This window comes from Acipenser ruthenus, chromosome 9, assembly GCF_902713425.1.
Source record: "Acipenser ruthenus chromosome 9, fAciRut3.2 maternal haplotype, whole genome shotgun sequence".
NCBI classification, from domain to species: domain Eukaryota; kingdom Metazoa; phylum Chordata; class Actinopteri; order Acipenseriformes; family Acipenseridae; genus Acipenser; species Acipenser ruthenus.
In genome coordinates this window covers 58331739-58355134 of record NC_081197.1, presented here as the reverse complement: position 1 = coordinate 58355134, position 23396 = coordinate 58331739, and the positions used below count along the sequence as shown (strand labels likewise).

General features: G+C 37.8%; 1 protein-coding gene across 4 annotated transcripts in view; it reads left to right on the top strand.

Moving 5' to 3' along the window:
• The window catches only part of LOC117405817 (neural cell adhesion molecule 2-like), a 272867-nt gene that overhangs the window by 169758 nt on the left and 79713 nt on the right, over positions 1–23396 (top strand). For all 4 annotated transcript variants that reach the window (XM_059030327.1, XM_059030325.1, XM_059030326.1 and 1 more), the window contains 3 exons: positions 13647–13721; positions 18039–18245; positions 22123–22266. In XM_059030327.1, coding sequence (XP_058886310.1) covers positions 13647–13721; positions 18039–18245; positions 22123–22266 — 426 coding nt within the window. The remainder of the gene's footprint in view (positions 1–13646; positions 13722–18038; positions 18246–22122; positions 22267–23396) is intronic.

Genomic DNA, 23396 nt, shown 5'->3' with positions numbered 1-23396 from the left:
CCTAATAAAGTTATCAGACAAGAAATAAACGACTCCAACATTGATGCTGGGGCTTATGACTAGTCTTGAGTTGTTTCTTATTCGTTTGAGAATTGCAATGTTGTTTTTTTTCAACATCAGACAAAAATAATGCCAATAACGATTTGGAGTAGATGGCTTTGAGAATACACTAGAATGGTATAATAAAACTGGACAATTTGTAATTTAAACCATGGTTAAAGTCCCGTGGGTCATTTTCCAGGCTCTGCCTTCCCAGGTGACACACCCTAAGCTTGGATTTAAACAGGGAAACAATGACAGGGTCTTAAATGGGTTATAGCTAATGCAATGCTAATGCATACAAGTAGCAAAAGGAAGTGCACAACATTTACAGTATGTCACAAAGACGGCCGGAGTGGGTGGCGTCAGACCAGAAGCAGGAAATAAACAGACAGAGAGGTGTGGTTTGGTGAAGCTGAGCGAATGCTTTCGCTCAGCATTTAATAAACAGAACAGAAAATAAAAGGTTTGAACAGACAAAACACAGGGCACGGCACTTGAGGCCAAAATAAATAGACGAACAAGAATGGACTAGACAGACAAACAAACACGATGAGCAGATAACACTAACTATTTACTTTTCCAATTCACAATTACCTCCATCTCCAATCCCGTTCTCCACTCACCGAACACCCAACCCCGAATGAATGCTACGTGTCTCTATATATACTGTTGTGCTGGGATTCAATTACTAATTAATTATTCACTTGAATCCCAGCACGTGAATTAATTCTGTGCAACCCCGTGCTCACATATTACATTTAACCAGCACGTGAAGTGATTTGTGCCCTCCTCGTGCCTAAATACAAATCTACCTTTTTAAATACACGTGAAACACAGACCCGTTTATATCCCGTGTACCAATCTATACACCAACATTAACACACGCACGCAACATACAACACATAATATGCACACAGGGGCGGGGCACATTGCCACACAGTATTAATGGAATTATTTAACTATGTTTATCTATTTAATATGCAATTGGGTAAAATAATAGATTTTTGATTTGTAATATTACCACTAGTTCAATTAAGATTGAAATCTGTTTTGAAATCTGGCTAGTCATTGTGATACACATTAAATACAAACTTTGACAGATGTACACGAACTGATCACAGAGAATGGGAGCTTGTTTGTGTATATATATATATATATATATAGCCATTGAATAAGAAATAAAAGCAAGCTATCTGCTATATTTGACTGCCCTAGGTTGAGATTATCTGCAGTATCCACCTTCGAGTCTTTGGATTCGTGACAATGAGTCTGTGTCTATAGAAAGCTGTTAAGTCATAATAGTAACATAATTCAACTGTATCCCTCATTCATACAGACATGATTGCTGTACATACCTACTGTATAGTCCATAGGCTTATTTATACACTCACTTCCTGATTAAATCTACCTATAATTGCCCTGTCCTGCTATTCAGAATGAAATAATTACATGCATTCTGATTATACTCCTGTCTTTTCATGTGGTAAACGGTGTATTGTGTAATGAAGGCAGAAAGGATTCAAAATACAATAGGTATCTACCACGGTTTGACTGTTAGTACTGTATAAGAAATAGCTGCCACTATAGCAATAGTGACTCACCCTTACATGTGGAGCAGCTCTAGAATTAGGGTGGTGTGTTGATCAGATGTATAGCCTTGACCTTGGCTGATGTCCCTTTGTTCTTTACCTAAAGTTGCAGTGAGACCTCCCAATTACTGTTCTCTACCGCTGTGAAAGAAAACATTTTGCAAATTTTAATACCGGTTCCAGTATTGATGGTGTGCTTGTGAAGTGGACCACTCAGATCCCTGAGAGGTTTAAACTATTGTAGGTCCTAGAGGTAAAGGAAAGCTTTTTTCTCCAGTAAAGCTATGACTGTGCCCCCAGGCTCTGGTAGAGCAGAGAGTTATTATTGTGAATGCTAATGGTGTGTGGCACTATCAGAGTGAATTTGGGGTTTACAGTATCCGTATACTCTGTGACATACTGTGAGTGATACAACTTACCGTTAGAGAGGGGGATCTAGCAGCTATCTTAGAAAAGTAGCAGGGTACTGTTAGAGGTGACTGTGACCTCATTAGAATAAGGTGGGATTAAAACAAGAAAACAATTACGAATTGAAATATCGTGACTTTCCCAAGGTCTGCTTTTTACAAAGGAATGTTAAACTAATTAAAACTTAAGGCTTTTTGAGACTGAAAGCCTTGAATAAAGATATTCAGATTTCAGAGGCAGCCTTGAGAAATTCAGTAATAGTTTTCTTTTAAACTGTTCATGTCTGGATTGCAGATAAAAGCAGTGTTATCTCAATATATTTCACTTATCAGAAAAATAAACACACACACACATCTTTCCCTTCATTTGATGTAATTTATTAGTACTGCTTCAGTGAGTCGCAGCATAACTGTTTTATATAACCTATTCCCACCATGGGACTCTGCCATCTGAAGAAATCCTTATTTCTCGAATAACTTGAAAAATTACTGTTCACACAAAAGTAAATGGAAAATGAATATTAGAGCAGGCTCTAATTGCTGTGGACTTAGTACTGAAACTCAAGAGTGACACTATAAAAATACGTATGTATAGTTAATCTTTAGGGAGTGCAGTGGTGGCTGAAACTCCAGTGCTACAGTACACAGTTGCACATTCATAATACCCACCCCTCTACCTAGCTGATTGTTTTAGATGCGGTGGGAGTCAGTTGATGTTCGTGCATGTTAAGCCACTAGCCTGGGAAGAGCAAGTTCCCAGGTCCTTCCCCAGTCTCTGTCTGTCTGGTTCTCTGTCTCAGTATCTATTGTCTGTGTAAGTATGTGCAGTGTGTATATACACTAGGTTTGAATGCACATATAGAATGCCAACTGGCTTCCTGCAGAAGTGGTTCTGATTCAAAAGTGATATGAAAACAGGGAAATACAGACGTTAGCACTGACACATATAGGTGTGACAAGCGTGATGATTGACTGTGCTGACGGTTAGGTAACCCGAGCCGACGGAAAGGTTGAAATACATGCACATTTTACTCAGGATCGCTTTGGCTGCTTCTCATTATTGTCACTGTTCAGAACAGTGACAGATTTTAATGTCTTGCTAATTTTAGAGGACATCTGCATGTGGGGTAATGCATACTTGTGAAATTTACCATATGCACTAACAAAAATGCTTTCTTTTTTTTATATATCATTTTGAATGCATCTTTTGTAAGGATGTGCATTTGAGTGCTAAGTGGCATATACTCTTAACACTGAGAGGGTATACGTGTCTAGCAATGATTCATTATTCACAACTGAAAACTGTCTGGAAGTCACTGTGACAGTTTGTGCTGTATAGAAAACTCATGGGTTTAAACTAAAGTAGAAAACCTTCTGAAAAAATATAATATGTTGACATGAAATAAGTTGACAATTCTTTCCTTGTTGTGTGCAGTTCTGTTGAAATGGCACGTGGGCTAGCAGGGAGAATTGGATTGGATTAGATGGCCTTTGTCAGCACTGTTTGTCTTTGAGAAACATGAGGGCAGTGTTGGAAAGTTGTGCACGGATACTGTCAAACCTACAGAATTTGCACTCATTGAAAATAAAATATATATAAAACTCTGAATCCAAGCACTCCGAATTACTTTTAAAGAGTGATTGTGGTACATTTTATAGAGATTCATGTCAGGCTTGTGGGTATCTTACATACAGAAAGCTGATCAAGATTTTTTTTATTTTGTACTGTATTCAATTATATCCCATTGTGCAGTATTTGAAACGAGTCTGTCCTGTGTGAAGAGTACATGGGCTTCAGATAAGAGTAGAATGATAATACAGTCTGCATTTAAGACATCAGTTCAGTGTATAATGTAATAAAGACACAGAGCTTGTGGAACTTCACTGTAGCATAACCAATGTGTAATTTCGTCCCTGTTCAGATCTATTTATAGAAGTATTTTAGGCAGTCTCTGGATATGTAAAAGTCGTACATGCAAACTAGTAATTGAAAATGTGATTCTGCTAAAAGCTGCTAATGCGTTTTTAGCTCACGTTTGTAGTTTGACGCATGACTTCAGTTAACACACAAAGGCTTTTTTTTGTTTTGCTTTAGCAGTTTTCTAACTCTGCTTTAGCATACTAATAACTCATTCTTTAACTACTCCTTTTATTTAGGTTGACAGGTAAGACTGTAAGTATCCCGCACTGGTGATAAAAACCCTCTACAATTCTTATGAAGTGAGCATGTATCGTTGATTCATGTTTATTTCATATGAATTCATATTAAAGTGCTGAATCATAACACTGTTTTAATTTTAAAAAAGTAACCTATAGTATTGAAAGACCCTCGCTTGATTCTTTTTTAAACAAGTGGATTGTTTTTAAAAGTCTGTGCACAGAATTGCATGTATGCAACAGATGACCAGAGGACACCTAAAAGAAGTGCCTGCCTATGATGAATGCATGCCGATGAAGTTAGGATGAACATGACTCAATAAACATGATGTATTGAGAGAACATGATTACTGAGAAGATTAATAATAAAGGGCAGCAGTGTGGAGTAGTGGTTAGTGCTCTGGACTCTTGACCGGAGGGTTGTGGGTTCAATCCCCAGTGGGGGACACTGCTGTTGTACCCTTGAGCAAGGTACTTTACCTAGATTGCTCCAGTAAAAACCCAAATGTATAAATGGGTAATTGTATGTAAAATAATGTGATATCTGTATAATGTGAAATAATGTATAATGTTAAAGTTGTAAGTTGCCCTGGATAAGGGCGTCTGCTAAGAAATAAATAATAGTAATCACAACTTGTGATGTTGTACTTTGTAATGCATTCTGCCATTAAGTGTTTTTGACCAGGGTCTGCATACAAACACACCCTATAATAAGATGGCACTCCTGTTATCACACCGTATGGTTTCAGACAGGGGGATTCAATAAGGGAGTGTTTGCATGCTTGCCCTCCTCACTGCAGTACAACGAAACCAGACAGCTGTTCAAAATACCAGCTGCTTATTAATCAGTGACATTTTACTATCAGCTGCAGGTTTTCTTCCTCTGGTTTCTGCTTAATTCATTTATAACATATCATACTGTATTGAATTTCTCTAGAATAAAATATAGTTTTTTAGCTAATAATTTGTTTCCATATCTCTCCCCCCATGCTCCCATGCTTGGGGCACTGGTTTACTGTATTTTTTGGATATAGCGATATGGCCCACACTCTGTTTCCCATCTGTGCTATTATTTGATTTTAGCAGTTTTCAGGATGCTTCAACACGTGAAAACACCAGGACAGTATAAAAACTAAAAGCCCAGATAAACACTGTTTTTTAGCCAGCTATGGAAAGCATGAATATAACTAAGCACATTAAACAGAGAAAAAAAACCTGCTGATAAACAGAAGCCCTAATCATACAAGTGAAGTGGCACTTTAACCCTTTAAGTTACATGAGGAATTGAAAAATACATTTGAGAGTGATTCAAGTATCATGAGGAAACTGACAATTTGGACGACCAGCTCCAACCTGCCAGTAAATTTTAAACACTGTTTCATGCACCTCATTACAAGTTAGCATCATTTTATTTGTGGGACACATATATCCCTTGTACCTTAAATGGTTAAAATATGTTACTGTACTAATGCTTCTGTGAATGAGTTTTAATTTGTTTTTTTAGTATGCATTATGTATTAGTTTATTAAGGTAATATATTATATATTGTAACTATTGTCACGACAGCTCATTAAATACATCACTCTGAATCTGAACCATTTTACCGGAAAGGATTTAATGATTTGATTATACAATGAAATAACAGTGAAAAGGAAAGCAAATGGGCTGACAGCACGATGTTCTGACAGCACACAGTAAATTGGGATTTGTTGGGATTTGGTCCACCATTGAACTTCTGTCTAATTTCTTGTCATTTTTTTGCATAACACAAAATCATATAGAGGGTATGACGAGCTCTGTAACATTGCAGTAAGCGTGTAGCTACAGCAGCCTGCACAGCTTCGCCAGTCCTCTGTAGGATCTGAGATCACAATGAATCCTTCAGGATTTTAAAAAAATGCACCATTTGTGTTGATATAAATACAACTCTATAAGCAGTAATCTGAATGCAGGAATAGCCAAGCAAGTTTATATTATCTTTCCCTTTACCGCTCTGAAACCACAAAACAGGCCATATGTGAAACACATTGTCCAATCTTGATATTATAGTAAATCAACATTCTCAGTGTAAACCAGAAAAGTATGGGTCACTGGTTGAGAATTATATAGTCCAACCTTTAACACCTACGCAAGCTTCCCTTTAATGAAAAGAAAAAAATATATAGCAATCCATCTCGTCAGCAGCAGCGATTAATTCAACCAGTGGAGGAGGAATAGAAAGATGGTGCAGGACCTTATTGTGCACCCCCCAAACTGCAGTCTAACACCTGTTTATAAGCATAAAATATGCCACATCAAGTGTTCAGTATATAACAATATTTAATTCTCAGAATGTTAGCATGTATGAAACAGTATATGACTACATGTGATAAGAACATTTTTTACTCACCTACTTGAATTGAATTTTGCATGCATCCAGCACTACACTATTTTTAATCATAAGCTAACAAGTTTAATCGCCAGTCCCTTCAGGATTGCGCCATTCTGCGATCACAAGGGTGAAGGTGAAGAATTCATTCTGTTTTTGTTAATTTGCTTTAGTTTATTTTGGTACCCAGCAACACCTGTTAATAGCTTCCGCCTAAACTACAGAATGAACCGAGCACACAGAATATAACTGCAAAAGACTGCGCTGAGCAGTACCCCAAAACCTTCCATAAAGACAGTGGGAAACTGTTTTCAATACTGAGTCTAAAGCACAAGCGGTTCAAAAAAGAGACTCTGACAAAACATAAAACAGTGCCTAGTACCAGCCTCCATGCAAAGACAATTAGGAAACTTGTTTTAATTCAACAGCTTTATTTTTTAAACATAATTAAGAGAACAGTAGTACCTGTTTAAATGAGGGAGGATACAAACTGAATTACGGGCACTGGCAGCTACAATGTGAAGGATCTGGCACTGGTAGCTAAATGTGAAGGATATTATCACTTTAAAAAAATAAATCAGGCTATTCCTCAGCCACTGAACTCAATTAGCAGGAAAACATGCACAGGTGTTGAATGATCAAATTAGTCTGTTCATATTAAAGCATGCATTTCCAGCCACTGCTTCTTCAGTAGTTAGTTGGTATTTAAGATGATTTTGAAATACATATTGACCATTGCAATCAAGGGGGCATGCCCTTTGCAAGTGTACACTTTCCTTGATATTTTAAGAGCAATCAAAGAGTAATTCTCAAAAAACAAACTATCTCAACTGGCTGACTAAAATTGTCCAATTTAGTACTTGCAAAAAGTGCATACTGAAGCACAAATGTACTTTAATGTCAGCAGATAATACATACTCGTACAGCACTTAGGGGTCGATGTACTAAGATGAGCCAGTCGCAGTGCAAACATACCACAATTAGCATTTTCGTTACGACACTTAGTAAAGTAAACATTTTGTCGTATGTACTAAGAAGAAATATGTTAATGAAGAAAGCCCCAATATGCTAATTTAACTATTATTTACATCATCTTAGCGAGATCTCTAGCGAGAGTTGTGTGACATTTCTTCAAATAAAATAGTGACAGTTGAGTTGTGGTTTGCTGCAGCAGAGGGTGCCTGAAGGATAACGTCTATACATGCAAGGGTACAAGAATCAAAATAACATTGTTTTTGTTAAATGTAAACGTCCTCTGTACAATGCATTCTGTTCCGTCTTTATTGTACCTATTTTAATACTAAAATTATTATATATATATATATATATATATATATATATATATATATATATATATATATATATATATATATATATATGCTAATTAAGACCAGCTGTTTCTTGTTTGGTGATTTGGACATCCCCTGACAGCTACACCCTTTGCGGTCCATTGTCGGACTGGGTCCGACATTGCAATTATTCCTCTCAGGTCCTTTGTCGGACTGGGTGCGACATCATTATAGCAACGCAAAAAACGGGTTTCTAGTCGTTTTTTCTCCGGAAAAAGCCGAGAACCATTCAATTGCCGAGTGGTAGCGACAGGAGCCGAGACAAGTCGAAAAAAAAAAAAAAGGCGTCTCTCATGATTAGTCATACATGGTATCAGGTATCAGATAACGGGGCGGTCATAGTAAACAAGCTGGCTGAGTGCGTCAGCGCACAGAGACTATCATGGACATTTGCAGAGCTTTTTTCAGATGTTATAGTAATAGAATAATGACTTTGATCGCAATATTGAGGAGTTTGGTGATAAAACGAGTGATCCGGAGATGATTGATCGGTATGTACGACTATTATTATTATTATTATTTATTTCTTACATAGATGAAAGCGATAGCGAACGAAAGGGTGGGGCGGGGCTGGAGAAGCCTAGTGAGTGCTTTGTTCATATGCAGGGACATTTAACCTCTTAGCCCCCAGTCAATGTGTTTTTATTATTTCACTGCTCAGTTCTTCAGCCCCGATAGGAACAGCTACAGTGCCTTGCATAAGTATTCACCCACCTTGGACTTTTCCAAATTTGTTACAACCTGGAATTAAAATTGATTTAATTGGGATTTTTACCATTTGATTTACACAACATAACACTTTGAAGGTGCAAAATATTTTTTATTGTGACACAAAAGTTAATTAAACAAAAAAAAGACATTTGTTGGTTGCATAAGTATTCACCCCCCTGAGTCAATACTTGGTAGAAGCACCTTTGGCTGCAATTACAGCTGTGAGTCTTTTTGGGTAAGTCTCTACCAGCTTTGCACCTCTGGATCCTGCAATTTTTGCCCATTCTTTTTAGCAAAATTGCTCAAGCTCTGTCAAGTTGGATGGGGACCATTGGTGAACAGCAATTTTCAAGTCTTGCCACAGATTCTCAATCGGATTGAGGTCTGGGCTTTGACTGGGCCATTTTAAGACATTCAGGTTCTTGTTTTTAAACCACTCCAGTGTAGCTTTGGCTGTGTGTTTAGGGTCATTGTCCTGCTGGAAGGTGAACCTCTGCTCCAGTCCCAGGTCTCTTGCAGACTGAAACAGGTTTTCCTCTAGAATTTTTGGCTCCATCCATCTTGCCCTCAATCCTGACCAGTTTTCCAGTCCCTGCCGATGAAAAGCAACCCCATAACATGATGCTGCCACCACCATGCTTCACCGTGGGGATAGTGTTCTCAGGGTGATGAGCAGTGTTGGCTTTGCACCACACATAGTGTTTTGTGCTAAGGCCAAAAAGTTCAATTTTGGTCTCATCAGACCAGAGAACCTTTTTCCACATGTTTGCTGTGTCTCCCACATGCCTTTTGGCAAAATCCAAACGGAATTTGACATGGTTTTTTTTCAGCAATGGTTTTCTTCTCGCCACTCTTCCATAAAGCCCAGCTTTGTGGAGTGTCCGGGTTATAGTTGTCCCATGGACGGTTTCTCCCATCTCAGCTGTGGATCTCTCCAGCTCCTTCAGAGTTACCATTGGCCTCTTGGTTGCTTCTCTGACTAATGCCCTCCTTACCTGGTCACTGAGTTTTGGTGGACAGCCTTCTCTAGGCAGAGTCGCGGTTGTGCCATATTCTTTCCATTTTTTAATAATGGATTTAACGGTGCACTGGGGGATGTTCAAAGTTTGGGATATTTTTTTATAACCCAACCCTGATTGGTGCTTCTCCAGAACTTTATCCCGTTTTGATAGCTCCTTGGTCTTCATGATGCTGTTTGTTTAGATATGCTCTCTAACAAACTCTGGGGCCTTCCAGAAACAGCTGTATTTAATCTGAGATCATGTGACACTTTAATTGCACACAGGTGGACTCCATTCAACTAATTATGTGACTTCTGAAGGCAATTGGTTGCACCAGAGCTTATTTAGGGGTGTCACAGCAAAGGGGGTGAATGCAATAAAGACTTTTCAGTTTTTTTTATTTGTAAATAATTTTGAAAAATATGTAGATTTTTTTCCCCACTTCGACATTATGAACTATTTTGTATAGATAAGTGACAAAAAATCCTAATTAATCCATTTTAATTCTAGGTTGTAACACTACAAAATGTGGAAAAGTCCAAGGGGGGTGAATACTTATGCAAGGCACTATAGTTTGTCTATATACAATCTTAAAGATGTTTTGAGTCTATAGTGCTGAGTCAATCTGCAAGTATCGCCTTAGCTATTCAAGTGTCATTTTCATTGGGTCTTATGAAGTAGTTTTTGTGTAAATGGAGGAGAGCTTGTGATATTGAACATAAGAAACCTGTCTGCTGCCATCTTTTGGCTTTAAAATGAAATTACAGTTTCTGAATAGTTCTGTCTGACGTTCATGTTGTTTGTGTGCAATGTGCAGTGCAGAGCTTAAAGGTTATTGTGACCCTCATTGTAAAGTGATTTAAAGCAAGTGGAAGGGCCACTTACATGCCACAGCACCAGTTCCAACACTCATAGTGCTGTAATCAATCCTCACGGCAGCTGTCAGATTAAACCTGCACGTTGTGTCCAGTTCGACTCCTTCGGTGATGCCCTTGGGGCCTCACACAAATGAATCTCCCCTTTGCATGAGGGTGCTGTAAACACAGGCTCATTTCCGGGTGTCACTTTTAGATGAATTAGGGTGAGCATTAGGGGTTTCATAGGATTTCAAATGAATTAGTGTACAAACCCGTTACATAAGATGCATGCATAATTCATGTGTATGGCCACCTTTAATCAATATTTTCAAGAGGCACTTTGATTTCTACCAGGATTTTACCAGAAAGATATGTACAACATATATACAGACCTTGGGCAGCTGGCTCTTTGACCTAATAATGTGTAAAAAAAAAAGCGTTTTTTTCCAGATTTAACTTAAATCTTGTAATTTTTCCCCATATTTATTAAGATTATTATTATTTATTTCTTAGCAGAACCCTTGTCCAGGGTGACTTACAGTTGTAAACAAAAATACATTTCAAGTAAACAAAAATAAATAAATATATTTTTTTAACATGTACATTCAGATATAATTTATAAATCTAGTTACAAGATTTAACATTTAGCTCTAATATTCAACTGGCCAGCTAAATCTGGAGTTTGTATGCAAATAAGCTCCACCCGCATTGTGCTTCCATGCGATTTGATTGGCTCTTGTAATGCTAATCTAGAGATATGCAAATTGCAGCATTACAAGTGCCAATCAAATCGCGCTGTAGTTAAACTGAAGACTGTTCGTATGAAGCTGTATGGAGTTAGTGTTGTTGAACATATTGCTGTACAATGGAAGGATTTTCCACCCGTTTGACTGCCATGGATGTAAGTAAATAAAACTTATTGTTTCTCAAATTTGAAAAGCCTATACACCTGGAATTATTCTATACGAAATAAGAAGTTAACTAATATGCGAAGCACAGTGTTATTTGTTTATTTAGCAGATGCCTTTATCCAAGGTGACTTACAGAGACTAGGGTGTGTGAACTATGCATCAGCTGCGGAGTCACTTACAACTACGTCTCACCCAAAAGAGCACAAGGAGTTTAAGTGACTTGCTCAGGGTCACGCAATGAGTCAGTAGCTCAGATGGGATTTGAACCAGGGACCTCCTGGTTACAAGCCCTATTCTTTAACCATGGACCACACAGTAACTGGATAATGCGTTGTAATGTATAAGCAACCTAGACTATAAACTCTGAAGTGGTACATTTGTTTATTAAGAAGCCACCAGACATTCCATATTTTATTCATTTGTCCTGGTGATTATGCCTAAACTAAGCAACAGCCAGTCTCTCGCAACGCTGTACAACCACTGCTTGAGAAGTACAGTGGTGCACCTACTGCACCTACTTTCAGAAGCCAGGCTGGCATCAAGGGAAATAATGTCTGAGTGTAACCGGACATCAATCTGAAAGCAGTTTGCTAATCTACTAGACTCCAACTTTGCAAAACAGAAACCAATGGAGTTCAATTCTATCCTCACCTCAAATCAAATTTTTTCTCAGTTTCATTTGAAACCCCGCCCAGGCCATCCACATTATCAACTTGTACTATGTCCTCTACTTATGAGATGCTGCTTTCAATGCACAAATTCTCAATAAATGGAAATGTGCAGTTGATTTTAAACAAGTAAAGCTTAAAACAAATTCTTGAATGCAAATGTAATGTTTTGTCCTTTGGGACTATATAACACTGCAGATGCACACATAATGCAAGTCTTGTATTATTATTTTTTTTTTAATTTAAAAGTGTTTTAATAATTTTTCTTCTCCTAAACGACAATTAACTTTGAAATAGCCGTTTTATAAGTCGTATAAACCACTTCGGGTTGTACGGTTCCCATGAAATATACACACTTTTGAAAACCCTAAATTGGAGTTTGTACTCAAAAATTTACCTGAAAGATCAAGTTTTTTTTTTTTTTGTTTGTTTGTTTTCAATTATGAATCAAGGCCCATGTTACTACACCAGTTATAGTAAAAAAAAGCCTAACTCCCCCCTTTCTATGTCATACTGCAAAAAAGAGGTAGCGCTTTGAACAATACCTGTACTTGACACTTAGAAACTCATTGTGTAGTTTTAGGCAGGCTACAGTGCTGAATCTCAAGACAAAACATGTTGAAATTGGAATCTGCCCAAAATCAGTTAGGGTGCAGATCCACAGGTTATAGTGGGGTGCCAGTACTATCAATTAAAGGTGGAGTAATGCTGTTACAAATAGTTTGTAATATTCATATGGAGAAAGAAACAATACACACCAGCATACAAAATATTCTCAGGAGAGGATCAGCCTAAAAGAAAATTAACACTTTAACTACAAAATCCACTCATCCAATGTTCTTTTCTCTGTTAGGTTTTCTTCAGTCAGTTGTAAAAGCAAGTAGTTCATTCTATCTTATGCATTTCCTGGGGCACTGATGTATATTATTCCAACTTGGAAGACTAAAAGTGAATTTCATTCTCGTGGTCTCATCCTGGCACTTGGATGGGAATACAAAGCAGTAAATGGCCATTATAAAATATAGTTCTTTGTATTATTAATTCAGGAGGAAATGGAGATGTGGGTTTTGAATCTGTATGAGAGCCTAAGAGTTTGATCCATCAATGATGGTTAATTTAGGTCACTGGTGAGAGTGCTGTAAAAGCTCTGATTATACTGTCTGCGTGTAAGAGCTCCTCTCTTTAAAGTCGCTAAGGCAATGCTTCACTTTTCTGTACATATGTTTGTACGTAGTTGTAAGCATTAATAAAGTGGCACTTCATGTGTGCATCATGTAATGACACTTTGTAAGGGTTCAATTCATATTTAGTTGCCATAGTTTGCAGGAATCCAAGTGAAGTTCTATTTTCTTATGGAGTAGGAGTATCTAAACCTGCAGAAACCAGCAAATGAGGTTTCAGGCACATCCTTTCATCTGGTCTTGATTAAAAGGGACACTTGTTTGTGAAAATGTGTTTCTGTGACTGAGGGATGAGTTCTGAAACTGCCAATGCAACAGGATTTTTCAAAAGCATCCCCCTGAGACTTGCAGATTGTTTTTGACATGCTCTTTGCTGACATCCATCTTTCACTGTCTCTTTTCCAGCTGTTCTTCAAGTGACGATTTCACTGAGCAAAGTGGAGCTGAGTGTGGGGGAGTCCAAATTCTTCACCTGCACAGGTATGAAGCTGAATAGATCTGAAATTTTGTTTTTATTGGAGCTAACTAAGGTTAGGTGAACATCAAACAAAACACACCACAGGCACTTTCATCCACGCATATGTATATTACTGGACATCCGAGTTTAATGACAATTAACTTGTTTTGTCAACATGGAAATATACTAGGGAACACACTTATTGTGACGTCTATATCATTTATATTAAATGAATTATTTCTGTTTTAAAAAGGAACATTTGTCTGCAAAAAAAATATATGTTTTTTACATAAATATAAAACAAGTCTGGCGTGCGTGGGATTTGAAAGTATAACCTTTAGTTTGCAAGCATGTTGTGTTATACTGTCAGTGCCCCAATTGTTTCTACTAACTTGGCTTGTGTTTTTCAGGTGGAATAAAAGCAGATCAAACTTGCATGAAAAACACAAGCCAAGTTAGAAACAATTGGGGCAACCTTGACCCCCACCGCTTTTACAGTTGTGCCTGTTTGTTTTGTGCTGGGCAAGGTTGCCCAAATAGTTTCTTGAAACTTGGCTGTGTTTTTGATATCTCCACTTTAAATGGCTGGGCACTTTTGATAACTTTTTTCACATTTTCATTGTGTTTTTGTTTCAGATGAAAATCAGAGGAACAGACGCTAACCTGTTTCTTACAAGAACTTGTTTTTTTTTGTTTGTATTTTTTTATTGACATTATAGTACTTTTCATTTATTTAAACATACTTTCAATAAAATAAATAAATAAATAATAATAATAAAAATTAAAAAAAAGATAATAACATCATAGTAAAATATGACATTTTAGAATTCTGGGGAAAAATGAAAATGCTTGCGTCAAGCACAGAATGTGTTTTTCAAACAGGCATATTTATTCAAACATGCAGATCACATAACACAGCTCTTGAAAGCTGGATGACAGAACCAGCTTTTAAAGAACAAGGTACAAATGAAAAGACTTTTTAAAAGTTCCCTTCTGGCTTTAGCAGAACTTTCAGATGTTGCCAGCTGGTGACAAGCTGGCAACACACAGGCAACAACGTAATGCAAACCAATCATAATGCAAGTTTGTGTCATGAGATGTAAACATGCTGCGAAGGAAGACTATGATATAAAAATGTACTAATTACATTATAACAAATGAAATAAATAAATAACTAAATAAATAACTAAATAAATAAATACATACAAATCAAAATAAATTACATCTAATATTTATTTATGTATTTATTTTTTAATTTTGACTCAAATTATCCTCCATAACTGCATACACGGCAAATTAATTTAAAATAAAACATATTTTAAAAAATACGCTACACGTGTATTTTATTATTGTAGAATGTATTCATAGCTTAAATATGTTATTGTAATCGTGGACATTAAAATTCACTTATCCACATACTCACTGTATTGCATATCTATAGACCACATATAATTAATTGAATGAAATGCAGGAATCAGAATGCGTCATATACACTGTCTGTCTGATGTTATGGTCGAGTCTTATCATCATGTGACACTACTATCAAATTTGATTGACTGGTATTGAAAATGTTGCCCTTGTGTTGCCTGAAAAATAGAACATCGTCCTAAGTGGGAGACATGTCGCTGGCGTATTGCCGGTGTGTCACCGGGGTGTTGCCCAGGGTGATCACACGAGGCGACAAGCCGGCAACATCTGTCGCCCCCCTTTTGCCGTCAACAAATGTCGCCCGTGTGACCAGGCCGTTAGAGCTGACGTGTTATTTGATATAGGGCAGCAGTGTGGAGTAGTGGTTAGGGCTCTGGATTCTTGACCGGAGGGTCGTGGGTTCAATCCCAGGTGGGGGCACTGCTGCTGTACCCTTGAGCAAGGTACTTTACCTAGATTGCTCCAGTAAAAACCCAACTGTATAAATGGGTAATTGCATGTAAAAATAATGTGTAAAAAAAATAAAATAATGTAACTGTATGTAAATCTTGTAACAATTGTAAGTCGCTCTGGATAAGGGCGTCTGCTAAGAAATAAATTATAATAATAATAATAATAATATACCTTTTTTAATTCAAAATAACTGCAGATACACATTTTGACCAGCATGCGCACTGTGTGCTATGCAAAAAAAGTCTAATTTGATTGATATAAGAAAAAATGTGAATCAGTCTACACAGCTATAAAAACTTCTCATGGTTCCAGTGTAGATTCTCTGAATAGAGTAATGTGGCTTGATCAGCACAGAATATCTCATAGAACAGCTTCGCTCCTCAAGGGCAAACCAGTGTCCCGGTGACCACAGAATACCGCCTCCATGCCAGCTCAATCCAGATGAAATACAATCGGCCTTCCACAGCTCTGTGCTTGAGAAGGAAGTGCTGGCAACACTGTGGAACCTGCATTGTTCCTCTGTATTCATTTAGCTTCTGAGAGACTGTTACTGGTGGCAAATCAGGTTGTTTATGATTAATATGTTCATGCAGTTGTGAGTTCATGGAAACTAAGAATGACACATCCAGAAGGTCCCCAGGGATCTCTATTTGCTGGACCCAGTGGCATGAGGAAGTCCACTGGTCACCTTTAGATACTGCATGAAACTCCAGTTCATTAATACTGTGTATTCTGAAAGTCTTCTCAGTGATTATTGGACAATTAGCCAAAGATGCCGGTTTTACTAAACAGGGGTTTTATGTGTAGACAACTGCCATGAGGCTACACAGGTTTCATTTATCAATAATATACAAGTTTAATGAAATGAGAACCAGAGGGATGGCGTGCTTGGTGATGCTGCAGGTCTCATTATGAATATATTGAAATTGACTTATCATATGTAAGCGTGGATGAATGCATCTCTAAAGGACATTGTTGTGTGGTGCAATGCAACTATGGGTTATGACCCCTGTGGGTGAGAACTTCTTGTTTGCAGTTTTCATACAGCCTTGGCCCTTTTATACATACATGAATAGTCTTTGATCGAGGCATGGAATTCTTCACCAGTATACCATGATTAATGGACGCATGCTGAGACACAATGAGACTTGATTGGTTGTCTCTATGTATAGTATATAATTCAGATATTGCCAAATAGCTGGATTAACAATTTGTGCAGATCAAGTAATCTTTCAGCAGTGTGATGATTTGTTGATGATTAGTTCACCCCTAGTCTCTGTAAGTCGCTTTGGATAAAAACATCTGCTAAATAAATAATTAATAATAATAATAATAAAAATAATAATACAAATAATAATAATAATAATAATAAATAATAAATAATAATAATAATAATTCCTCCTATATCTTTCTCTGTCATGACTTTCCTGGATGTATCCTCTTCTGCACTCATCACTTCTATTACTGCCAGTGTCTATTCTTACCCATAATCTTGTTGGCAGTTGCAAAAATGACCTCTGTAAACTGCTGCCTGTTTTCTCTTACTGTATCTGTCATGGGTTTTACCTTTCAGCGTTTTTGTTTTTATAAAGTTGTCCTTCAGCCCACATTCAAACTGCAAAATGTATTGCATTTGTTAGAGTATTACTTTTGGCCAGTACTGTATTGCAATCTGCCTTTTGTTGAATTATAAAATTCCAGATTTTCATCCTTACATTCTCAAGTTGTGCAAGACCTTTTTTTTGGACTGCCCCAATTACATAGGGTAATGTTACTGGACACTGCTAGGGCTGATGTATCTCTACTGGGTTTGTCCATTAGACAGGGTAATGCAGAGACAAATACAACTGATAAACAATATTATTGATGTCAAATATATGTTTATTGGTATAGCTCAGAAAAAGAATCATTTTAAATGAACAGAGTTGCAAGCTCTGGGCTTCAGTGAGATTGAAAACTGAGCCCTGAACAACACATTCATTTTAGTTTTGTAGCTTTTAACACACGCCCTTGTAATGACATCATTTATGACCCCTCCTTCTTCTATGTTCAAGGTGGCATAATCTAATGTGCCGGGTAACACAGTGAAACCTGCACAAAGACATTCCTTTCAAATCTATTATCTCTGAGATTCACCCACCCCCCCATGCAAGCAGGGGCCTCCTCCTAAATTCCTAAACTCAAATACCACACCCAGCTTGCTCCTGAGTTCAATTTGTTACAGAAAATAACATATTTTAAAACAAAAATGAGTTCCAATACTATTAAAAAAAAAACTTACAGTAATGTTACTGGGCACTGCTAGGGCTGATGTGTCTCTGCTGTGTTTGTCCATTACATGGGGTAATGTTACTGGGCACTGCTAGGTCTGATGTGTCTCTGCTGTGTTTGTCCATTACATGGGGTAATGTTACTGGGCACTACTAGGGCTGATGTGTCTCTGCTGTGTTTGTTTGCAGCAATCGGAGAGCCAGTCAGTATAGAGTGGTTCAATCCGCAGGGAGACAGGATTGTATCCTCGCAGCGCGTGGTCCTGCAGACCGAGTCCATTCGCTCCCGACTCACCATCTACAACGCCAATGTGGAGGATGCCGGTATATACCGGTGCCAAGCAGCCAACGCCAAGGGGCAGACACAGGAAGCCACGGTGGTTCTGGAAATCTATCGTAAGTTTTCCCATCTTATTAATTTGTGTTTTATATATATATATATATATATATATTTTAGCTCAAAGAGCCAGCTGCCCAATGTTTCGATATGTTGTACATATCTATATTGTGGCATGGCAACTAGCCAGCAGAAGGAAAATGTGTGTTTGTGGCAGGGAGGGAGTTAAAATCTCCCTGCCAAACTAATTTGTTAATTGTTTGATTTAGTAATGATCCCCTGCACCTGACTATCATTGTAAATTAGAGCCAGGTGCAGGGTATTTAAGGAAAGCAGTCTGTTTGGGGCTGCTGTGCAGATAGCCCACTTGTTAGTGTGCGCAAGCGTATGAAGATTAAGGTACTGTGTGGAAGCCTTTTTGTGTTTTTTGTTTAAAAACGGTGTGTTTTGTTTTTGTTTGATTTTTGGCTTTGGCAGGTAAACAGCTTAGCTGTCCTGTTACAGTTTAGTGTGTTCCTGTGTGTTTTAGTTAGTGCTCGTGAGAGCTAGGTGTTTATTTTTGTTTTTGTTTACTGTGTTATAATAAAAGTGCGTAACCGCGCTAAAACTGAAAGTTCCTGTATCCAATTTTCAAAGGGGCAGAGAACCCGAGTAGAAGCAGCCCGGTTACAACATATGTATATAGATATAGATAGATAGATATAATATATATGAGTTGGGCTTAGTAGGGTTGGGGAAAGCACACGTTGTTTAAGAGCTTGATATGTGAAAATGTACAGCACTTAAACCAGTAATAGGGCCTTGAACTTATTCATTGTTGAATCTGAATCTACTGAATTTGGGGAAGACTTAGGAGACAGTTGGAATGGTTCTGAACAAGCTGGAGTCTTGTGCGATTAGCATATCGAGTTACCAGCAGACACGTCTTTATAAACCCATGTGCATGTACTCATCTCCCGTGTCAGTGCATCACCAAGCCTGACTCTTTTACTCTAGGTTTCTGAAGGTATGTTTTACTCTTTATTGTAGGATGAATTACTTTGCAATTAACTGCTAGATGCTATCCTAATAGTGTTCGGTATCTCTCAAATGTTGGATTAAAGACATACCGTTGTTTGAGCCATTCCAAGCTTTATTGTGAGCTTCATCAGTCACATTGAGGTGGGACACTCAGGTGAAAGCTCATTGTGAAATGGGAGTATCATGTGTCTCCCTGCAGGAAAATAACTATTAGCAGCTCCAGGATGTGGAATAGTGCAGCCTCCCTGCCTTTATGTTGGCATTATGTTGCCTGTCTCCATATTACCAAAAACACCCACTTGCTTACTTGAATTCTGTGTTCATTGTTTGGTAAAGCTGACTTTGTTATCCACCACCACAATTAACTGAATAGAAAATACCGTAAGGAACACGCTGTAATCAGAATGTTGCAAACACAGACACACATCTGCATTATGCATATCATCATTATCACACAGTCTTTTGTTTTTCAGATTAACTGAATTTCCAAGATGAATGAAATCATGTTCATGCTGTTCTAGTACTGCAGTACAATGGTCTACTTTTAATGTGTTTTTTTTTCTTCCAGGTAAAACAAGTTATAGTTATAAGTTCTTGCTTTTGGATCATGAGTTTAGCTTGAGGCTGCCTGTTTGGCAGTAAAATATAAATTATAATTAAAAGTGCGATTCATTTCTCGTGGATTTCTGGAATAAACTGACATGTGGATTGGGAGTATAACCCCTAAAACAATGCAGCTGCAAATGTGTAATGCTCAAAATGTTGCTTATTGATATTAAGTATAGAACTATCTAACCTCAGTGTGCAATGCCAGAAAACCACACTAAGCCTTACTTGGACTAACTGAAAACCAGTTCCAGACACTGAGCTCACACTGTCTTCGGATATCTGGCTATCCTTAAAATGTTTACCATAATAAAAGCATGGGTAGTGTTCTGTGTTTTTGGTTTTTATCTCCGGGAGTTTATTTTACAAATATTAAAATAGGGATGAAATCGGTAAAAAACAGTTTTCAAACATTGGTAAAAATTGGGTGGAAAAAATCTCAGCATACACTCTTCACATGTGGAATATGATTAATAATGTCCCTGGCATGTATGATGAAGCAGAATCTGTGCAAGTCAAAGCCACATTTTACCAAGTTAGCTGGTACTTTGCGAACGTTTGGGCAATCACTGTGCTGACGGAAATAGTTTCTACAGAAAGTATGAACATGACATCTGCACAAAACAAACCAGGTTTATTTGCCTTGAAATCATAAAAAGAAAACAAAATTGACAGAACTGGATGGTCCACGGCATTGGGAGACGCGTCAGAAATCACACTGGACATTTCCATCCATGCGTTCCATAAGTTTACCAACTAAAACATCACCATGTTCTGTCAAATATTTACAAGTAAGATTGTCGGCATTAGGCAGTATTTTAGCTGATGGACAGACAGTGCTGTCACACAAAGTCACCAATACATACCTCTCTGCAATAAACAGTGGCTGTCCAGCAAAGCACAGTGCTCTGAGAAACTCATAAACACATTCTGTGCTTTCTTTTTATTAAAGCATGTGTAAAAGCCACATAAATGGATTGCTCGCCTCTCTGTTCACTTTATTGTTTTAGTTTAATGTGTCGCTTATTTTTCAGTATGTTCTTTTATTAACTCAGCATGAACATGTAACTCAGTGCAGCAGTATTTGCTGCGCTATGCATCCTCTGCTTCATCTGACCCACCTTTTGTATACTTTGAAACATTAATTTTCTTTTGAATATTCATAAATTGATATACGTCTTCTCCCCATTCCTCATCCACTAAAATTATTATATTTTCGTGTAAGTATTTTAATTTCGTTTTTGATCAAGCTAGTAGTTATTATGCCCAGTAATTGCCACAATAATCAGACTTTGATTGGCCAACATGATCAGGTGATGATGTGTTTGCGAAGTGACAGAGAACCACGTTTGAATGTTATTTTATGCTCTGATGTTTAAACGTCTGCTGTATCCTAGGATACAGTGTAGGGCTGCTTATTACAATGTCGGAGTCAAAATAAAACAGCTTTTTAAATCAAAATATTGTGTATTTCCTAGAAAATAGAACCGGGAAAATATTGAATAATAGACAAAAATCCTGTATAAATCAGTAAAAACCGACGTCCAGTTAAAAAAAAAAAAAAAAATCCTGTAATTTTTTGATAAAATTCAGAATAAACCAGAAACGTGGAACACTAAGTATAGGTAAGCAATGTAGATCCCAGAAAGGTGTAGTAAAGCATATTAAAAACATGGCAAACTATGGTAGACTATGGTAAATGCATACTGTAGTATAGCCGTGGGAAACGCATTGGAAAAATGCAAAATGACTGTGCAAATGTACTGCGGTAAAACGCTTCTAAGAGAATAGCCTACAACAGTTTCATTAAATTGAAATGTATTTATTGATAAAAATAGACTTTGCCTAAGCATTCTTTAAACAAGCGTTGTTAACTAGGGAAATTTTTCTCTGCAAGAACAAAGCTATTGAGATGACTTTATAGCAAGCCTGAATAATTGTTACAAGAAAAAAGATGAATATTTAAAAGTTAAGAAACACTTAAGATGTACTGTAAGACTAATCAGCAGCTAAAACGTATTTTAATCTGTTAAAACCAGAACTAGTGGGTACCAGTCAAATGGATGCCTTTCTCCACAGCATGACAATCTAATTCTTTCAAGCCGTCAGAGCTGCATGTTGTGAAATTGAAAGCAGAGAAAAACAGAAATCCATTTATATTTCACTTTAATAAGCATCGGCACATCGGCAGCCCCTTAATAGAATGGAAGTGCATGTGGAATTTGTATTGTATTCGTAAACCTGACACACCTCTCATTTTAATTGCACTGCTTGACCCTCTCTGTGTCTCTCTGTCGTTTAACCTTGCAGAGAAGCTGACGTTCCATGATGTGAAGACTCCCCAGGAGTTCCGTCAGGGGGAGGATGCTGAAATTGTCTGCAATGTGATCAGCTCCCCTGTGCCTATTGTAACCTGGATCTACAACAACAGAGAAGTCACTGCAATGACAGATGGTCAGTACAACAATGACAACCATGAAGAACATCTCAGCCACTGCTAGTTGAGCTGCTGACCAGTAAGAGATGGGATCTGGAGACAATATGTACTGTACCTGTTTCCTACTGGATAGTCAGCATTTAGTATACGGTATAGAACACTGTTTAGCAGTGTGGCAAAGTGGTTAACAGTGTGCAGGTGCAGGAGTGATGTGGTGATCAATGAAAGGCAGACAATAATCCTGATCTGGTGACCTGCTAAATAATAATTCCAGGCAATGTACAACAATGTGTATTGCTCTGTTCTAAATAAAGGGTTTGCAGTCCCAAATAATAAACAAATACACACACAACATACAAACACGGTCACCAGTCCTGGGTGCGTGCAGCAGTGCTCGTGGTGCAAATACATTTTATATCGTGATACAGGTGAAGTGATGTCTGGGTTAGTGCTGGCCTCAGGCGACAGCTCCGGAATGTGTTCGTCGTCTACTAATGAATAACAAGTAACAAATTAGAGACAAACAAATAAAACACTCCCGGTACGATATATAAACACTGGTCCTTCCAGGTCATTCCTTAACCATAAACAAAGGAACAGATTTATTATTATTATTATTATTATTAATTTCTTAGCTGACGCCCTTATCCAGGGCGACTTACAATTGTTACAAGATATCACATTATTTTTACATACAATTACCCATTTATACAGTTGGGTTTTTACTGAAGCAATCTAGGTAAAATACCTTGCTCAAGGGTACAGCAGCAGTGTCCCCATCGGGGATTGAACCCACGACCCTCCGGTCAAGAGTCCAGAGCCCTAACCACTACTCCACACTGCTGCCCTTCACGTCACTGATGACCCCTTAGTAAACGATTGCAACTGCTCCTCCAATCCGTGGCTGCTACATCGTTTCCCTTCCGGGTCGATGAGTTAGTGCACTGGAATTTTCCCCCTTTCTAGATGACAGACTTCCTTTTAACCCTGGGAATGAATTGTCAGGCCGTCCAGTCCAGGGTACTCTGTTCCCTTTACTTAGCACCCTCACAGGTCGGGAGGGAGATTTTCTATTTCTGTCAAAAGCAGATACAAAATAAAGTGCTGTAGTAAGATTGTTTGCCAGAGGTTTTGACTAGCAGACTAT